We start from the raw sequence: 21,362 nt of genomic DNA, 5'->3' as shown, positions 1-21,362 counted from the left end.
TTGTTCTTGAATAGGAGAGTACAGTGAGGCTATCAGTCTTCATGCACGCCTAGATCTCTAACACATTTATTTCCACTCAAATGACGTTTAAGTGCTTTTCCCCTCCTTCTTTATGCTGCTTGCTTCCCGGCCCTTGCCGTTTTAATCATGCAGAGGCTAATGTTTTTAATTTATTATTCATTTTGAAAATTTAAATCCAGCTCGTAATTTTTCTCCTTTTTTTGTTCCATGCTGCAGCAATAGGGAAAAAAGTATTGAGCATGTGCATATTAACAAAAGATAGAGTTATGCTGAAGGGTTTGTGCTACCCCCCTCCTTTTTTTCTCTCTGTATGTTTGGAGATACACAGAATGATATGTAAATTTGAGTCCTCTTCCATTTGGCCAGTTTGCTACTCATTCTATCAGACTTGGCAGGTGAGTCAGGCTTTTACACTGATGGGCATTACCAATATTAAAGGTTTGGCTGGTAAACAAGGACCTTTGGAAGGAGGCCCAATGGAACACACAACAATCATGGGTGCATACACAGGCACACATACCCATGCTGGCTACAGGAGTCAGAATGACATTGTGCCAATGGCACACGGTACACCCTCCACACAAGCCCAGTTTACATTCCCTGTAGACGCTGGTGCAGAACGCTGTGCTGGGCCTCAGCCTCAGTGTTTGTTGATTGCAGTGATAAGCTAGCAGTGCTGTGGGTTAGAGGACAGTGCCCTCAGCTTCAGCTCTGCCACTACACTTAGCTGTAGTGAATGTGCAAACTAAAGAAAAGATTATACACACAGAATCCGGGGGTAATTCGGACATTTCAGATCTTCTGGCGCCCTTCTTGATGATAAGCAGCGATGCGGATCTTGTTGTGGAATGTCTGTTATCAGAAAAAGGCCCACTGCATGCATGTGAATGAGTTATATTTCACTCTCATGAAGGCAGATGCTCACAAAACAAATAGATGCTAACAAACAGAGTCTAAAAAACACAAATTTACAGTTTTCTTTTCTCCACTTCTCTCTCTTTCTCTTACTGTTGCTTATGTTGTCATTTTTCTCTTTTCACTCCTTTTTTCTGTCTCTCTCTCTTTACTTCTCTCTCTCCCTCTTCCTTTCTCATTCTATTTCCATCTTCTCACTCTTTCTTCCCATCTCTTTCTCTCTACCATTTCATCTACTTGTCTTTCTCTTTTTCCTTCACTCCGCCTCTCTCTTTCTCCATCTCTGCTTTTCTCCCTGCTTTTTTTTCTTTCCGCTTCTTTCTTTTATTCTCCCTCTCTTCTCCATTCTTTCTCCCATTTATTGTATATTTCTACCTGCCTCTCTCTATCCCTTTTTCTTTCTCTGCCTCTCTCCCCTTCTCTCTGTTATTTTATCTATTTCCTTTCTATTTCCTTGCTTTTCTCTCTCTCTCTCTCTCTCTCTCTCTCTCTGTCTCTCTCTGTCTTTCTCTCTAAATCTCTCTCTCTCAGCTCCATACTCTCTGGCCAGTGTTCCAGTGTGGAGGGCGATGGAGAGATCAGAGAGCCCTCGTCTGCGGGACAGTCCTGAACGCCGCCCCTCCTCCAGCCCAGACCTCAGCGGCCCTCCACCAGGGAAGATGAGCCGCCTGGAGCTCAATGGCAGCCCAACAGGGCCCCGCAGTCGTCACAATGGGGCCCCACACAGACCCTTTGGAGGTAAGACCCCAAAAGCTGTAAAAATCCCTCTCCACAATCTGCACGATAGTCTACATGTATGTCTGAATTTAGACAATCATTAGAGAGCTTAGATCTTACATTTTTCTTGCATTTTATTTTTCCATTATAGTCCACTCAACATATGTGTGGGTTTATGTACCAAAAATGGTCAAAATTATTTTTACCTGACCATTTTCTAACCTCTATTTATTTTTTAGAATTGAACAGGCTATTTTCTGTTGCAGACATAAGATAAACAAGCTCTTTTCTGATTGGCTGTCCTGTGTTGAGCCTCGTTTAAAAGGCACTCCATAGAACTTCAAAATGAATGGGCAGGGCTTGACTGCTGTATAGCAGAATAGGTAGATATAGAATGAGTTGGTCCTCATTACATCATAGGAATAACATTTCCATATATGGGATGCATGAACAGATTAATTAATGGTGTGTTTTGAAACTTTAACTATATTTTCCATATGACTTCAAAAGATCACTTCAGTAATCAAGGGAAATTGAGTTTTCCATGAAATGGGCCCTTAAAATCTGAGTCTGATGTACCATGTAAACACTGTTCCACCAGGCTTATTACATCTTGAGGCTAATTATTAACTGCATGCACACTGGCTGTACAGAGTTAAAGTTGTCGGAAGAAAACCTCCAAAATGGTAACTTTACAGGAGAAGGAAAAAATCTACTTTACTTTCAGTGTAAGTCAATGGAACCAGATTTTTTTTCCAAGTCATGTTGATGGGTCATTTGTTTTAGTCCATTCATCATGAACTTTATGCAAAATTAAAAGAGCAATAGGCATTTTTTAACTTACGTGAAAAACTGAAAAACATAAAATATGGAGATACAAGGTTTTCTTCCAACAATTATAAATTTAATTCAGTTGTAAGATCACAAACATGAACATGTGATCACCCCATTTAGGCTACAGTACTTGAGCCCACCAGCTTGCATTAGCTATCAGGAAGCAACCTTCCAAAGGATCTGCACATCTGAAAGGAGTGTCTGAAGGGTTTTATGCGCCATCCTTGACAATTTCAGTTTGTTCTGAACATTTCATCCACTTTCTTGGACAAGACATAATACAGGGCAGCCAATCAGATCAGAGGTAATTTACATACATCAGCCTTAGAGCACAGCATCAAATAGCCAAATTCTAAGGGATAAAGAGAGGCTGGAAACTAAAGGTTGGAATTACAACAAATGTTAAAAGTGGAAAAACAAAAGATTGTAGATTATGGTCCCTTTAAACAGCATGAGGTCTCTAACTTTGTAAATCAAAGAGGATTCTTTTTAAATGGAACCTACAATATTTTCAGCCAAGGCGAAAGGAGTTTGCAGGCCAACGTGTGGATGCTTTGAGTGTGCAAAAAAGAATAATACTATAAAAGCACTAGAAAGTGTTCAGGGCTGTTCTAAATAGCAGCCTAGGCTTTCACATCTGCTATGTCCTGTGGCTCCTAAGCCAGTTTATGCACTTCCCTCTGAAGGCTGCCAGGTCTATTTGAGTATTTTATTAGACTAGATTAAAAGGCTAAGCCACAGCATACAATAAGAATCAATTCCATCCCATACACTAATGTGGCCCCAGTAGTGTCGTGGGAACTATATAACACCAAGCATACTTAATAAAACGGTGCTGTAGAAGCCTGATTTATTTGCCTGGGTCAGTTATCGATCACAGACGTATGCACACACACACACATACACACAGATCTACACAGCATAGTCACAGAAATAAAATTCTGAAATATTGGGTATGGTCTTGACTTTAACTGGCAGCTATTATTCCAGAACAGGGTTTGTTCAAACAAAAAAAACAAACACACGTGCAAACCCCAAACCCAGATTATATTTGCACATCATTCCCTGTCATTTCAGTGGGAGTTTATTTAATTTGATGCACTTGACGTTATTTATTGAGCCAAACTGCCATCAATATCAATTAGCTGCTTGCCTTGACAGTAAGTAAGCTAAACATAAAGAGTGACATGAGCTAGCTTACCACTTTTTCAATCTGTGCACATGTGTGTGTGCGTGTGTTTGTTTGTTTTCATACATTTTTAGGAATAAAATGTTGTACTTTTATAGGACAAACAGAGAGTACTGTGAACCTACTATATCAAGATGAACAAGATGCTCCTGACTTTGTAAAGTGTTTCATTTTTTAAAAGTGTAAAGGTAAAGGATTTTTTTTTTTGAGATTAAGATTAGGGTTAGGTTTGGAAAACCTATTAATTTTACCTTCGCATGCTTACATATATGGACAATTCTACAGAATTAGCTCAAACTGCAGTTCCACATTAAAAAACAATTTAAACTTGAAAAAAAACAACATATTCAGACCTTAGATATTAAATAGATATTATGATCTGTTTAGAATAGCATTAATTGAGATAGTATTAAGTTAAATATATATATAAAAGCATCATTTGTAGGGTACCTCCTACCCCCTCCTACCACCCTAACCCCTAAACTTTAACTTGTGAAAATAATACTCACTTTAAAAAAAAAAAAAAAGCCACCCCCTTGGATTTTAGAGCAGGAAGTGAGACTGCATCCCTGTCCCTCTTGGCTACATGGTGTGCAGTTAGATAGTGTGAAAATATTGACAAATAATGACAAAATGGTTCAGTCATAATAAGTTAATAAAATTACATACCATTAAATAACATTAAACATAGAATAACATTATTAAACATTACTGAAAAAAAAAAAACTAAAAGTATAGAATCACGTAAGAGGTTTGAATCAGTTGAAAGTCTGAAGTGTGTTTTGAACCAATTCAATAGAATCAAATGTGCACTCTAAAGTGGGCTATCATACTCAAACTGCTCAAACACTCTGCTACCCCACAGGAAGAATAGCAGCTAACATAATGGGAGTGTGTGTTATTTCAGGCTTGATTCACTGCAAGATTGGACCAAATTTATTCTTCTTGTACAATACAGATACAGATCAGTGTCAGTATGCCATCTCTACCTATAGAACACATTATCATTACATATAGAGTGCAAAGGTCTTAGACATCATATTGACAGGTCCTTTGTATATATAAAATATAAAAAGAATGAGACAAAAGAGAGAAACTACCTGAAAAACCTGACTGCATATGTGTGTGTATGTGCATGTGTGCATGTGTGTGTTTGAGGAAGAGAGGGAAAGGGCTTTTTCCTGTGCCCTGTGCAGTTGGGGTCGATGGTTAGTCCTAATGAGAGGTTGTCTTTGAACAGCGGAAACTCAATGTGTCTCCTCCAAACCACAGCAGATCATTGAGAAGAGGTCTCTCTCTCTCTCACACACACACACACACACACCACCATATACACACACGCAACTGTGCACAGTATGTATATGTACCAACACACACATAATATAACCAAAGTGACTGCACAACTTGCCCCATAGTACCCGGTGGTGGTTTAGGTGCCTCCTACTAAACTCCTGACAATGGAAGTTTTCACCAAGATTTTCACCAACAACTACAAAAGGTTTGAACACTTTCATCTAGTATACTGATTTCAGCACAGTTGACTGTTCTTTATCTAAGCTCAAATAGTGCTCTCTGTCTGAGCCTAAGGAACTATTTAAGAAACAATCGGTAAATTTTTCATTCGTTCTGGATGTAGACATTTATATACTATTGCAGCTCTAAAGTGGCGCAACTGTGTAACTACCAAATAATTCGAATATTCTGAGTTTGAATTGTGGTGACATCACAGCCCTCCATGTTCAGGAGTCTCAGAGAGAGGTAGGGGAGTCCTAATTCAGGAATTACAAATGAACAACATTCACTGTTTTCTTTTTAAAGTAATTGTTGATTTAATTGAGAATTTAACTAAATTAAGTTGACTAAACCTAAAAGACAGAAGCTGTGTTATCAGTTACCTCAAAACAGTTTCGATTACTGATTATAGGAGCTTCCCCAGCACTTATGTGCATATATCTGTACATACAGTCCACTGTGTTCAAATGTATACAAACACAAATGTAGAGAGATAGTGACATAGCTCAGCATTAACACACACAGAGGAGTCATTCACACACACATACTGCATGCAGATGTCTGCACAATGTATTATGACGAAACAGGGCCTATCAACATTGGGGTGTTGGACAGGAGAGAGAGAGAGAGAGAGAGAGAGAGTGTGAGAGAGTGAGAGAAAGAGAGAGAGAGCACTGCTGGGAGTTGTGTGTTGACAGTTATATTTCCCTGTTGGGGGAAATTCACTTACTTGAATTGGCACAGGTCCATAGAGTGTAATTCACTCCATAAGAGCATTCACGATCCTGAACTAGGAGCTGGGATGATTAATGGGGAGGAAATAGAAATATAGGAATTGACTGATTAAAACAAGAGGCTTTTGGGTGCTGTATATATGTGTGTATAATGTATGTGCTTGTGCGAAAGAGAGAAAATAGGAGAGAGCCATGTTGTTGTGTGTTTGTAGCATATAGACATGCGTGTGTGCATTTCACACAAGTCTGCTGTTATTATTAGTGGTTGGTTTTGCCTAATGCTTTCAGTCCCTCTGTTCTTTGGAGAGGTTTAATTAATTGTAAGCCTTCAGAGAGCTCTAAAACAAAGCACTGCGAGGAAAATGAAAAATAGAAGCAGGCTTTGCCTGGTGGAAACACACAAGTTTACTGCACATATAATTTAACTGCTTAAACTTCAGTTATTACTATTAAAGGGACATGTTGACCCACTTAATATGTTGTTTGCTGTGTGATGCAGGATTCTCTAGCACAGCACTAAATCCCTTATCCCACCTAAGCTGTGTGCTGCAGTTTTTAGGTTCTGTAAATCATGCCCATCCTCACATCAGCAGATGTCAATTTTTAAAGACATATGTAAGCTATATAAGTGAGGAATAAGAGTCTGCAAATGGGTCCCTCTGAGTTTAAAGGGTTAAATTAGGTACAGTGAGTCATCAGAGATCGCAAAACAGTGAAGTGATCCAGAACAGTGTTGAGAGGAGGTGGTAAAGGTGGTTTGCATATCCGTTGCCACTTCCAACTAAATCCACTAAAGACTTGACCGTTAACTCTTAGTGCTGTATCTTGAGGAGATATCAGCTTACCTTGTAAAAGAGAGGGAGCTGTACTCGCTGACCTGCCTGATGATAAATGGTAGAGGGGTTGGTTTGATAGAGAATTAAGGCGGTTTATTCTGCACTTAATATTTGCATGGGTAGCCTGAACCGTTATGAATGACTAGCCCTGACCCTCTCATTCAAAACTCCAGCGATTAAACTATTAATCATTAATCATTTATCATTTCTAATAAAATCGAACCAGAAACTCTCTCTCTCTCTCTCTCTCTCTCTCTCTCTCTCTCTTTCTCTCTTTCTCTCTCTCTCTCTCTCTCTCTCTCTCTCTCGTTCTCTCTCTCTCTCTCTCTCTCTCTCATTCTTTCTCTCCCTCTTTATTTCAATCTCTCTCATTTAAAATTCAGCAGTGCTTTATTGGCACAAATGTTGCATTATTATAAGTTACATTATTGCTAAAGCAATTAACTATATATTTTTAAACAGGTGAAAGAAATAATATATAGAAAGAGGTTTAAAAGAACTCTCTCTTTCTCACTTTGTCTTTTTCTCTCCCTCTTTCTCTGTCTCTCTCTCCATCTCTCTCTCTCTATCTCTCTCTCTCTCTCTCTCTCTCTCTCTCTCTCAGCAGGTCTGATGATTCCTGTGTTCTGTGTGGTGGAGCAGGTGGATGGAGGGATGGTAATGGATGGAGAGAGTCGTGAGGAGCATGCAGAGTTTGTCTTGGTCAGGAAGGATATCTTGTTCACTCAGCTGGTGGAGACAGCGCTGCTGGCCCTTGGCTACTCCCACAGCTCTGCAGCCCAGGCTCAGGGTGAGTGTTCATATACTGATCTCAGTTCAGTTTTGCACATCATCACTATTGTAAGAAAGCCTTCACAGGAGAAAGACACACTTTCAGCATAACATCTGTAAATCTGTTTAGAAGGTTTACATTTGTTTAAATATATGCACAAATAAGGAAAAAATGCAGGTACAAATATAGAAAAAAACACTAGCATCCCTTCTGTATAATAGGAAAGGAACATATTATTTAAAACATACCATTGATTTCTCACTCCATCTGGTTCATATATGGAAACTAAGGTGATCACCTGTTCAGCCTACAGCAGTCTACGCCACCCAATCATACTAAAGTGATAAGAATTTTTTCAGGTCAGACTGCTCTTTTGAGTGAGTCACAATACAGGACAGCCAGTCCAAACAGACACCAATTACAACCCCAATTCCAATGAAGTTGGACTACAAAGACAAGATATTTAATGTTCAAACAGATAAACTTTATTGTTTTTTGCAAATATTCACTGATTTTGAATTTGATGCCTGCAACATGTTCCAAAGAAGTTGGGACAGGGGCAACAAAAGACTGGGAAAGTTGAAGAATGCTCAAAAAAGACCTGTTTGGAACATTGCACAGGTGAACAGGTTAATTGGAAACAGGTGAGTGTCATGATTGGGTATAAAGGCAGCATCCCTGAAAGGCTCAGTCATTCATATGCAAGGATGGGGCGAGGTTCATCACTTTGTGAACAACTGCATGAGCAAATAGTCCAACAGTTTAAGAACATTTCTCAATGTACAATTGCAAGGAATTTAGGGATTTCATCATCTACAGTCCATAATATCATCAAAAGATTCAGAGAATCTGGAGAAATCTCTGCAAGTAAACGGCAAGGCAGAAAACCAACATTGAATGCCTGTGACCTTCAATCCCTCAGGCGGCACTGCATTAAAAACCGACATCATTCTGTAACGGATATTACCACATGGGCTCAGGAACACTTCAGAAAACCATTGTCAGTGAACACAGTTCGTCACTCCATCTACAAGTGCAAGTTAAAACTCTGCCATGCAAAGCAAAAGCCAGATATCAACAACACCCAGAAACGCCGCCGGCTTCTTATAGCTCATTTGAGATGGACTGACGCAAAGTGGAAAAGTGTCCTGTGGTCTGACGAGTACACATTTCAAATTGTTTTTAGAAAATCATGGACATCGTGTCCTCCGGGCCAAAGAGGAAAAGGACTGTCCGGATTGTTATCAGTGCAAAGTTCAAAAGCCAGCATCTCTGATGGTATGGGGGTGTGTTAGTGCCCATGGCATGGGTAACTTGCACATCTGTGAAGGCACCATTAATGCTGAAAGGTACATACAGGTTTGGAACATATGCTGCCATCTAAGCAACATCTTTTTCAGGAACATCCTGCTTATTTCAGCAAGACAATGCCAAACCACATTCTGTATGTGTTACAACATCGTGGCTTTGTAGTAAAAGAGTAAGGGTACTAGACTGGCCTGCCTGCAGTCCAGACTTGTCTCCCATTGAAAATGTGTGGCGCATTATGAAGCGCAAAATACAACAATGGAGACCCCGGACTGTTGAGCAACTGAAGTTGTACATCAAGCAAGAATGGGAAAGAATTCCACCTAAAAAGCTTCAACAATTAATGTCCTCAGTTCCCAAACGCTTACTGAGTGTTGTTAAAAGGAAAGGTGATGTAACACAGTGGTAAACATGCCCCTGTCCCAGCTTCTTTGGAATGTGTTGCAGGCATCAAATTCAAAATGAGTGAATATTTGCAAAAAACAATAAAGTTTATCCGTTTGAACATTAAATATCTTGCCTTTGTAGTATATTCAATTGATTATAGGTTGAAAAGGATTTGCAGATCATCGTATTTTGTTTTTATTTATGTTTTATACAACATCCCAACTTCATTGGAATTGGGATTGTACATATATGAGCCATAAAGGAACAGTAACAAAAACAGCCTGTTTAAAGATAAACACAATGCTAAAAGTTGAAAAATGGTGATGTAAACATGACTCACGTGCAAAAAATCCACACAGGTATAAGCAGACCAAGAAAAATGAGACCATTAAACTAACAAATATTAAAGGTTATGGTATATAATAGATATTAAAGTTTGCTAGAATTATCTGATATATTTTTAGTTTGTTTTCTTTTGATCCTGCACTTTTAAAAGTATTTTTAGGAAAAGACAGACATTTTACAGGAAAAGATAGACATTTTCTGAGTGCGCATAGGAATGTGGAAATTGACAGTATTTAATGTTATAATAATATGTTGCATCACATTACATCAAAAGCATGCTGTTCATATCTTCAGTACTTAAACACTAACCAACTACATGTTTCACTTTCATGGTAAATAATAAAAGAAATCATTGTTTTCAAGGTTTGTTTTTAAAATCTGCTGTTTCATTTTGTTTATTCCAACCTATCAAACTTCAGAAAAAAATAAATATTGTGATATTTATTGTGTAAAATATACACCATAACTATTATTTACACAATACGTATCATGACACAGACAAAAGTGCGACATTTAAAAACAGCCATCAAAAACTCAAGCACATTGTACTGCGTTAAATTACACAAAAAAGAATGTTATAAAGCATGCAGTTGGTCAGTGTTTTGAAGTGTGAACAGATTATTGATCATGATAACAATAAAATATTGTCATTTCTGCCCACTTCTACATGAAAATGACTTGGACTAGCGAATTGTTATACTTTAGTGTGGGTGATGTGACGTGATTCTGGCCCAGTCAGTGTGGAAGGCCGTCGAACAGAGTAACAGAGCACTGTGAGCAGGCCTGAGTGTGGAGCTGCTGACAGGAGCGAGGATTTGATAAACAGTTTGTGTCTCTGTGAGAAGAAAAAGAGGAAGGCCATTTGTTTAGCATAACAGAATGACAGCCTGAAAAACTCATTAAAAGAGAACAAAGGAGATGGAGAGAGAAAGAATGTACTCTGTGTGTAGGACATCATTATTGGAATGTATGTTTGTGTCTACATGATGCCTTTGTAGTCCCTGAGTGTGTTTTACAGTGTGTGTGTGTGTTTGTGTGTGTGTGTGTGAAATACTGCATTTGTTTATGAGTATGAGAGCCAAAGAAGGAACATAATAACGCTTAATTTATTGTTGCGCACATGGTTGTCATCTCCTGGAAGGCTGAAAAGTTTACTTGTATTCTGTAAAGTATGCAGAAAATTTAAAACAGCAATCGCCACGAGTTTAGCCACGGTAACAAAGACATCAGCATTTATCTGAGGAACAGGCCCAAACTTAAACACTGATAAACACATTTTGATCTCATTATTTTCTCAAAGGTAGAGTATCGACTTAATTAGATAATTCTGCCTTTCTCATTTCTGAAAATATTTATCATCTGGTAAGATGGGTGAGCTAAGGTTTTGCAATTTCAGTTCATGTGGCGATGCTGTAAGTGAACCAGATTTAACTAGTTTTGTAAAAATAATAGACTTATTGAACTGAAAACATCTGTTTTGGCTCAACATTTTAAATCCATTATAATCTTATTTTCCATGTAAAATGGAAATGTTTTTGCTTTTGTATTACTGCTTGTTAATTTGATCGATTAAAGTACAGTAAAAGTGCTATAGAACCTGTATAAAAGAATGTTTCATAGTTTTGACTTTAATCCTAAGTTAATTTTGTAGCAACACCATACATATTATTCAGTGGACATCCAAAAATGTCTGTAAAATACAGTGCTGCACAAAAGTCAGAGGCCTTCCTATTAGTCATTTAATTACTCGTTTTTAATCAGGAAGAAAGCAGTAAACATATATTTAACTGTAGAATACAGCCTCATCAACTAAATGTAAAATCATATCTTCCATATTTAGTGTGTCCACTCTTTGCCTTTGTTACAGCTTACATTGTCTTTTGCAGACTTGATTTCAGTGTTTCATAGAAATCTGCAGGGATGTTTTTGCTGGTTGTGTTTTCTACTTCTCATTACCCAAATAATCATATTAAATGGTTATGATTATGAGGTGGACAGTCCCTTGTGCTGAGAACATAAGCAGCTTCTTTTTTGATGAGCAAATGTTCTTTTTTGTCTATTTCCTTTTATCACTAATAGCTTCCTAACAGCTACACATCTTTTCAGACTGTTGAGTTGTTTTTCAGAGTGTTGAGTTGTCTTCTCACAGCAGAAGGATGGACAGAAACAACTGTGGATTTTTGCAGATCTGAAGCAAGAGTGGAGCTTGGTTTTGTCTTCTCTCTCAAATATAAGAGCTTTAAGTGATGACACTTTATGAGGGTCTACTAGCACTTGCAAAGTGGTTAGGATTCCAATTTTCTCTATAACTTTACATAATTTCTTGAACTCCAGTTTTGGTAACTCCTGTTTTTTTCCCTTATTTTTTTAGAATTTGCCTTTTCTTGTGTAAGTGATTATGTTGTATCTAATTCAGCAGTATCACCTTTAGCCATATTAGATGCACATGAGAAAGAAATTTGCGAGACAGCTAAGGTGTGTTTGTGTAGTTCCTTGTGTGTATATTAGTGTCTCTTTGAAGGAGAACGTAATGTTAGTGACACATTTGGGAAAAAGCTTTTGTTGGGAGGACACAGCTGCAGTTTATTGGTTTTAAATTCAGAAGGATGAACAGAATAACTGCTGGTAAAGGCCACCACAGTTTCAGTGGTCTACTTTGTCAGTTTTGGTGGTCTACTTCCTATTTTCTCTATTTCTTTTTATAATTGAAACGATACACTTTTGTACTGTATATCAAATGGAAAACTGTGGTCAAAGTAGTATTATTATTGTATCCTACTGTAGAAGTGTAGTAGTAGTAACAGTGAGTTGTTTGGAAAGCTGGTTTACAGGGAAGGCCCAGACTTTTTTTTTTAAAGAAAATAAGAGAGCAATAAGTCACCTCCTAAAACAACATCAAAAACAGGAGCGAGAGCAAGACTAAACGAAAAAGCAAACAGCTTTGAGACAACACAATCCACTCCACCCACCTTCAATGAACAGGTCAGCCCAAAGAAAAGAGATGAAGGGATGCATTCTATCTCTCTTTCTCTCTTTCCTTATCTGTCTGTTTATCTGTGTCTCTAAACACAGTCTTTATTAACGAGAGCATTGTCCTATTTCACCCTCCCCCAGAAAAACATACAGAGAGAGAGAGAGAGAGAGAGAGAGAGACAGAAAGAAAGAAAGAAAGAAAGAAAGAAAGAAAGAAAGAAAGGGAATGAGTGAGTGAGCGACTGATAGAGAGAGCGAGAGAGAAAGAGAGACCTCATCTCAAATGAATACTTTTTGTTTTTTAAAATAAGCGTTTATGTTAAATGAATAATTTCTGGCTTAAATTATACATTTTTTCCTCTGCGGTTCACAACCAAAATTACACAGAGTCCCGGCTATTTTCTCCCTGTTTGAATTGTGTCCTGCATAGCTCTCTTCCAGCAGTGTATTTAAGCTCCTCTCCCAGCACCGCGGCCTTTCTTTAATTAGCCTGGCCAGTAATTAACTGGGAGATATTGTTTATTTCAATTATAAGGGTCTGAGGATTTTTATAGAAATGCGCGGACAGACCTGTAGTTTAAGGCTTCAGACAATTAACAGTGGTGATGGCTTACAGAACGAGTGCATTGTTGCCCTGCCACGTTTGACATGCGGCCGCTGAGGGTCAAACCGCCATCTGGGTCAGTTTGATGAAAATATGTGGCTATTGCTTGATATGGTACAAGCAGGCATTTTGGATTCTTTGAACTGTAGCAGCTGGTTTGTTTTATATATTTTTTCTTTATTTTTGTGTGTTTGTGCATTTTTTTCTGTTTGGTACCTTTTGATTTTGATGATCTCAATAGCATATAGAAAATGAAAATAGAGTGTATATTTGCAGAAATAGTGTAATAATTTACTGTAGAAATTGAATTTTAGCTAAACTAAAAAAAGGTCTGTATGTGGGTCCATACTTTCCTACACCATTTACAGAATAGTTTAATGGGAGAAAAGGAATAATTCATTGCTACTAGTGATGCTCCAATATGGGAATTCTGGACTAATGCTAATACCTGATTTTTTCATTTACATATCTTCTGATGATGGTAGCGATACATAAATATATATAAAGTGTCAGGACTAAATCCACCTGGGTTAGCATTAAAGTGTAATATATAATTTACGGTGACATGCAAAAGTTTGAACATCTCCAGTCAAATGACTTGTTTTGTTTGTTGAAAGTATGCTACTATCCTCTGCAGTAAACAAATGTCTATTTATTTGCTGAGTTGAACATTTTGGGAAAAAATTCAAACATAAAACATAAAATACCTGTCCAGGGTGTGTCGTGCCTTCCGCCCGATGACCGCTGGAATAGGCTCCAGCACCCCCCCCCACCCCCCCCCCCCCCCCCCCCCCCGCGACCCTGACGGAGAAGCGGCTTAGAAAATGGATGGATGGATGGATGGAACATAAAATGTGCAATTTTTTGGCACAGACCAGATTTTATGTTTTGTTTTTCCTCTATTCTCTGTTTGAAAAAATAAACAGTAATTGTGCGCAAAAATCTGCAGAAGTCAGACCTAAACATCTGATACAAATAATTGAGAGTAATTTATTCAAGACTCACTCAAAAACACTGACAGGTTTTTTTTTCCCCAGATGGGAAATAGGCTAAACTGAAGTACACATGGTGAAATTCCTGGACTTAATCTGGGTCTGGAAAACTAGAAGTGGAAGATTTAAGATTAGGATTAGTCCTCAAGATGATGAAAATTAGCATTTTCCTGAACAAATTGTAATATGTGGCTAAATGTGGCACATCAGGAAATAATAGTGTTCATTAGCATGTATTGTAAAATGAATAATGAACTTGAGATAAAATCACCACATATCTTTAGTCATTAAACCTGATATAGATTAGGTTGTTAAGGTAATCTCTCTTTCTTTCTCACTGATTTGTATACTCAGGAAGATGTAAAGCTGCTCAGTAGTGATTGATAGTGACGGCATGTGTGTATCTGTGGTGTATCTGATTCACACACATCGGGGCTTCCCCTTTAGCACAGCCATACCACTTACAGCCAGTCAAGCGTGTGCAGCCAGGAGCATCTATAACAGCTCATTGTGTTTAACAGAGAGAGAGAGAGAAGGGGAGAGAGAGAGAGCAGTTTCAGACTGTGTGTATCTGGTGTTCGTGTATATGAGTGTATATGGATGGGTACACATAAACTTAAGCCAAGCCACCAGCGCACCACATGAAAAGCCGTCAGTGGGAGCAGGAATTTTAATGTGGCAAAGAGAACAATGGTTTGAAGTGGAGGAGGAAAAAAATCGACAAAGAGAAAAAGCTTTTCCAAGTTAAAAATGATTCATTAATGACCTTACCACAGGCTCTGTGTGTGTCTGTTTGTGCAACGCTGGCGCATACTGTAAATGACAGTAAGCTCGCCAAATGCTCGTCTTCTCTATGGAAAGTTGTAGCTGGTCTCAGAGTGAGACAGTTTTGTTGTTAACTCATTCTGTCAGGTCATTATAAGTTTTTGCCCTATTGATTCATGTTTAAAACTTAAATCTAGAAGGGCCTGTTTGAGAGTCCACATGCCATTATTTCGCTCTCAGAACTACATAAATGACTTAGTTTCATAGTATTTCATAGCAATTCATAGTTAAAGTTCTAAGAAAAATGGTTATGTCATAAAAGGAGCTATTGTTGTGATTTTGCTGTATTATTATAATGTAAAAAGAATTACAGTACCATGCAAAAGTCAGAGATTTTTTATTTATTTAATTTCCAAATCAAACTGTTAACAATTGTTAAAAAAAAGTAGACCACCAGAACTGACCTAGTAGACCACTAAACCTGTCACCATCAGATAAACAGTAATTACGCTTTAATTTTTTGGGAGATAGGAAATCATGAACCTGCACTCCTACTTTAGATCTGTTTTTTTGTCGATCCTTCCACTGTAAGAAGACAACTCAATGCTATGTGTCTGAAAGGATGTGTTGCTGTGAAGAGGCTGAAATTGAGAAGAGGAAATAGGCAAAAAAAGAACATTTGCAAATCACACAAAGAAGCTGCCGATGTTCTTAGAACTATGGACCCAACCACCCCAGAGTCTGTTCCTCAATATCACTGAATGTGCTTGAGATTGTTTAGTTTGTGAAAACATGAATAGCAACCAACTTCTAAGACTGAGCTTTGAAGGTGTGGAAAAATATCCCTGTAAATGTCTATGAAAAACTGAAAGCAAGTCACAAGTCACCTGAAAATAATGGAAGCAGTAATAAAGGCAAAGGGTGGACACATTAAGAAACATTTGATATTAGATTTAGTTGTTGAGGCTTTTGAGTAATGGCAAAAGGGTTAAGAGCTTGTATATTGCTTTGATAACCTGCAGCAGAATGAAGCCACATATTGAAAAGTTTGTCTGTTGGTGCAAGCTTTAGTAAGAATGGCTGGATGGCTCGTATAGACAAGCTGTGTTGCACAACGAGACAATGAGCAAAACAGACTCATACTGCAGAAATCAAAGCTCTGCAGTAATATAAACACAGGCTGGAGAGAGAAAGAGAGTGAAAGAAGATCAGAAGGGGGAGTGGCAGCACACAAATTGTCTTCATCTGTTTCACTTAGTCCTCCAATTCAGTATCTGGCGAATACATCTCCACAGATACCTTTGGAGGAATGAAACAAAACACGAGACTTCCCGAAGGCCTATTAGTATGTAAAGGAGAGAAGAGAGTGAGCTAACTGAAGTCAGAGAGGTGGCCAGACCTGCTGCCACGGATGCACTGTCTCAACGAGAAACATTCAGCCAAGAGGAATAAACTATGGGTGGAACAGCTCACAATGTGTCGTGTTAGTTTGTCTGTACCAGTCAAAACACAAAGGCGCACTTGAAGAGATACAAAAGAGTGTAGCTTCTGGCTCTTGAATAACAGAGTCACTTTGACATTTTTCAAACTAATCTTTGTCTGTAAATGAGTGTTTGCTACAGATGTGGCAAAAAGAGAGTAGGTTTACAAATTCTAGAGTATTCCTTCAACCCTCCAAAGCTAACTGAAGGTGGGGGACACTAGGTTATGATGTGTTGACTGGGAATAGCCTGGTGAATCTGTGTGCTATTGAGCCACTTCTGCAGCTGGAGCTTTTCAACTTACAGAAACAGCCTTAAGGTCCAGTGAGAGAGAGAGAAAGAGAGAGAGAGAGAGAGAGAGAGAGGAGAGAGAGGCAGCGTCTGGCTCATACTGCGTCTGGCTCTCATTTAGTGGACAGTAATGCGATTTGCATTGTTTAGTTTTCACAGCTTCAGCCTGTCTCTAATAAGACAAGGAGAACTTACCCCACCCCCCATCACCCTCAAGGGCTGAGTATTTTATATATGTCTGTTCACGCTAAGCATGAATTTACTCCCTGTATATTGAGTGTCTTTGAAAGAGGAGCTTTGTGTGCGTGCAGATGAGGGTGAATGTACATGAGCATGTAGGTGCCTCTTTTGGAAAATAGATAGGTAAATAATGCAAAGAGACCAGAGGGTCCAGTTTCCATGTGCAGTGCATCCCAACAATGCTTGTGACATCTGGAAATAAATAGAGCGGAGTCAATGATAGATCCAGCTCATGTATTTTTAACGGCTCAGCGTGGTTCTTCAAAAACCTGCAGGACGGGCGTTTGGCTCTACTACAACACTGGCTACGTCCCCTCACATAGCTTGCTTACCTGTAAGTGCCAAAGGGTATCTACTAGCCTGAATATTCATCAATAACCACGGCCAAGTACATTTATGTTTATATGCCGAGTATTGCGTCAGAATATAATTTCACTTTTCCACATGTTTCACTAGAAGCAACAATTGAAAACGATGCCCATATACTAGCAGTAAAAAAGAGATAAGACTAATCATGTGAACATCATCATACGATGAAAAGGCATGAGAAAGTTCAAAAGTGATAGAGGAGATGAGCTTTATTGTTTTATGTTGACCTGATTGACCCGTAAGGGTTCGGTCTTAAATATTCTTCTAATATGCTTCAACTACTTCTCAGAAATCATGGGTTAATGGTGGTTTTTAAGCCATGGTCTGATCTCTCCACCACATTCAGTCAAAAGCGGAAGCACCACAGTTGCTCAGGATAGCCTCCACATGCTTGTAAGAGACAATCAGATGACACTGGGACGACAAACATGGCCGCCTCTCTCTCATGGACAACGCACACATACAAGGCCTTTATGGACTACTCCTCAGCCATAAACGGCCATCCCATCCTTTGCACAGCAAGAGGCATTTATAACGGTCAATTTGGGTTAATCAAACAATCATTGACCGGCGTTTATGGCAGAGCCATTAATGGAGGGGGGTGGCGTGGGTGTCCGAGTGGAGCACTGTGGTGGATGCGTTGGCCGCTCCCTGCACGTCCTCGCCGGCTGTAAAATAGCAGCGGCGCCCCTGGGAGCTGTGCTTAATGGGGCAGCCGCCAGTCAGCGTGTCAGGTGCCTCTTCCCTGCCTGATAAGGCTTTAATAGATAAGGCCTTATCATTACTGCCATTGTTCCCCGCTGTCTGCTTTTATAGCCTGGGATGAACTGCTCCACAGGGACAGAGATAGAGACAGAAATAGAGAGCAAGAGCCTTGTATGCTGTTTCCCGAATACATGATGCAACACAGACAACCAGCACATTCATAAACAATAAATAGTGACTCATCTCCCAGTATCATGTCATGGATCATTCTAATGCAGCATGTAAAAACATGTGCCAAACTGTCAACATGCCGTTTACTATAGAGCAGTGTTTATGTACAAATAAAGCTCCAAGTCAAGTGGTCCTTGTCTTCCTTTTTGTCGGCCATATTTCACTCCCTGCTTTTCTACTGAGAACGTCTGACGGACGTTAACGCTTAATACTTTTCTAACCTGACGTGATGGTCCCTGGGCCTGACTTTGGGTGGAGCTTTGGTGATTTAATTACAGCCATTCACTAACAGTGGGGGTGAGATTGGTCATCAGCTCTCTGATGAGGTAATGGGACTGTGCTGCAGAAATTAAGGTACAAATGCAATCAAATAGAGTTAATGAACTCTCTCTCTCATCTGTCTTTCTCTCCATCTCTCTTACAGGAATCATTAAGGTGGGCCGTTGGAACCCATTGCCCATTCACTGCCTGACAGACGCTCCAGAGGCCACCGTGGCAGACATGCTGCTGGACGTCTACCACATGATCACACTCCGTATCCAACTACAGAGGTCAGAGGTCAAAATTTAGCATGTAGCAAACATAATGTGATAGTATACAGCACTGACTCTGTTTAGCATATGTTAACATTTACTTATTTATTTTACTCAGGAGACACATTTATTCAAGCAACCTATGAGCTTAGCATTGCTAGTACTATATTTAGCATGCCATACCTTAGCATTGCTAGCACCGTACAGAACATACCATACCTTAGCATTGTTAGTGCCATACTGGTGATTCTCAGTTGTGATTCTGGTGAAGCGCTACTTTGCACATATTTGTCTTTAGTTATTTTTTTTGTTGTTGTTGCTTTTTTGTGTCACTGCTAAAGATGGTACTGACAGAATCAGACATTAGAAGTAAACAAATCTAATGTAACAAATCTAGTCTATAGCACCTAAATGGCACCTGCAGTCATACCTACATTGTGTCATATCTAGGGTTACAACATCAGTACACTGTGAAATTCAGTGGATGTGCCTTATATGAAACAACATTTTTTTAAAATAGATTTCTAAATTATATTTTTAGAATATATATAAATAGTTGAAGTCAAATCAATACACATCACTTAAATATATGTATTATTACATGTATGTAATATAATGCCCTTTTGCAACAAAAGATTTCTGTGCAGTTTTTTTTTTTTCGGAAACTGTCGAACTCTGTTGAACACAAACATTTCCACTCAGATATGAGAATATTCTGGAATACAGTTACATATTCAGATATAACTGTAAATATATTATATATAATGCATTTGTCATATATTTTCTTTATTGTTAAATGTGTTATTATAAATAAATAGTAAATAAATATATTTCTTTTCCATGTGAGCCTACAAAACTTAATTTTCTCAATTATCATGTTGCAGTACTACCTGGCACCTAAACATTTCATGGTCAAATTGTCAGTTGCCAGTATGTAGGGTAATCTGCACCAATCTAGCCTATTTTTTTCAGTTATTTGATTTGATAAGAATAAGTTTAAACTTCATAGGAAGTGCTGACGTATGAAAATGCTTGGATCACCGAACCTTGTGTCATTTGTCCTGGACAGACAACCGAAATCTAGGGTGATCTAGGGAAAATTCGGGATAGGAGAGTGTGTAGGTCGAGCATGAGCCCACTTTTACATGAGCAACTTAAGTGAAGTGCTCTAGTAAAGCAATTTAAAATGAATCTGTATCAGTGTGTGTAATACTCAAATTTTTAGTAACAGTGTCAGAAAAGAAAAAGTTTTGTGCCTTCTCTAGTCACACCCACTTCAAGTTTCATATTCAACTCCATCTCATTAATCAGGTGTGTTAGAGCAGAGAATCTACAAAAAATAAGCAGGGGTCTCCAGGACCAGGACTGGGAAATGCTGCTGTATAGCAATTGAGCTATAGGAGCATATGAGCGAACATATAGCAGTTATTTCAATGGCTCAGTAGCGAACATATTATAATATTATGATGACTGTGTATAATATTATGTCCTGCAGTGCCTTTGAACCAGTGAGTTTCTCTACCATACTGAGCATCCGTCTTTGTTCTGTTATTAGTATGCAGTTGACCCCATCCATTCAGTGACACATTTTTCAAAGTCTTTTTTAAAGGATATCTATAAATCCATTGTTGGTGCTGTGCCAGAAAAAGACAGAGACAGCCCTGCATGAACTTTTATCTTCTTTACTCAAAGAGGCCTTTCATAGGCACTGATTGCAGTTTACTCCTGCATGCTTCAAGATAAACACAGACTCCACATGACAGGATTGCTTCTGACAGTTTGTTTCTCTGCGTCTCCATGGCAAAGGGTGCTGTTTCTCCTGTTGCTGTGCCAGGTGCATCACACAGTATACTGATCAGGTGATAGTCACGATGTATAGAGAAACAGGAAGTAATTGTTCCTATGATTGCAGCTTTGCCAAGCTGGAGGACCTGCCATCGGAGCAGTGGAACCATGCGACAGTGCGCAACGCTCTTAAGGAGCTGCTGAAGGAGATGAACCAGAGCACGCTGGCCAAAGAGTGCCCGCTGTCCCAGGTACACATGTTTTTTTTTTCGGTATGTACACTGCTCATCAGACATTTGAGGATATGCAGCTTTTCAAAATATTTTTAATAAATGTAAGCAAATTTTATTGCTGGTTAATTTTACATTAAAATTAAAAAGCTTGAAAATTTAAAGCTGTTCTGAGCTTGTCAGTTTTCTTTGCAAGAAATGTACAACTGAAAGAACATCTGACTAAAGTGATACTCACCAGTGAGCACTCATCAGTACTCAAACCTTTCAGGTGTCCAAACCTTTGGAGCAAAAGACTTATTGTGTGCTTTTAATAATGATTTAGAAACATTTTTTGTTTTTGTTTTACAATTAGAATTTTTGCTTTCATATAAATTAGAATTTATTCATAGAATGCTTTATACAATCAGCATTGTCACAAATCAGCTTTACAGAAATTTCCAAGTCCAAGCCCCTAGTGAGCAAGCCAAGTGTGAAATTGTCAAGGAAAAGATGACAAAACCTTGAGAGGATGCAGAGCAATAAGAGTTTTATGAATATAGAATTTAAGTAAGCGTAATTAGAAGCAGTCACATCAACCAGTGAAATCATTG

The 21,362-nt window shown here is 38.7% G+C and overlaps 1 protein-coding gene across 3 annotated transcripts in view; it reads left to right on the top strand.

The window, feature by feature from the left end:
• satb2 (SATB homeobox 2) overlaps positions 1–21,362 on the top strand; it is a 64,512-nt gene that overhangs the window by 13,179 nt on the left and 29,971 nt on the right. For 2 of the 3 annotated variants that reach the window (XM_017706542.2, XM_017706540.2), the window contains 4 exons: positions 1,468–1,674; positions 7,363–7,548; positions 18,646–18,772; positions 20,667–20,790. In XM_017706542.2, coding sequence (XP_017562031.1) covers positions 1,506–1,674; positions 7,363–7,548; positions 18,646–18,772; positions 20,667–20,790 — 606 coding nt within the window. In that variant the 5' untranslated portion in view covers positions 1,468–1,505. The remainder of the gene's footprint in view (positions 1–1,467; positions 1,675–7,362; positions 7,549–18,645; positions 18,773–20,666; positions 20,791–21,362) is intronic. The other variant, XM_017706543.2, reaches the window with a different exon arrangement.

The sequence above is a fragment of the Pygocentrus nattereri genome, chromosome 6 (genome assembly GCF_015220715.1).
Source record: "Pygocentrus nattereri isolate fPygNat1 chromosome 6, fPygNat1.pri, whole genome shotgun sequence".
Classification (NCBI taxonomy): Eukaryota; Metazoa; Chordata; class Actinopteri; order Characiformes; family Serrasalmidae; genus Pygocentrus; species Pygocentrus nattereri.
Note: the sequence above shows the minus strand (reverse complement) of the source record. Positions and strands in the feature narration are given on the sequence as shown.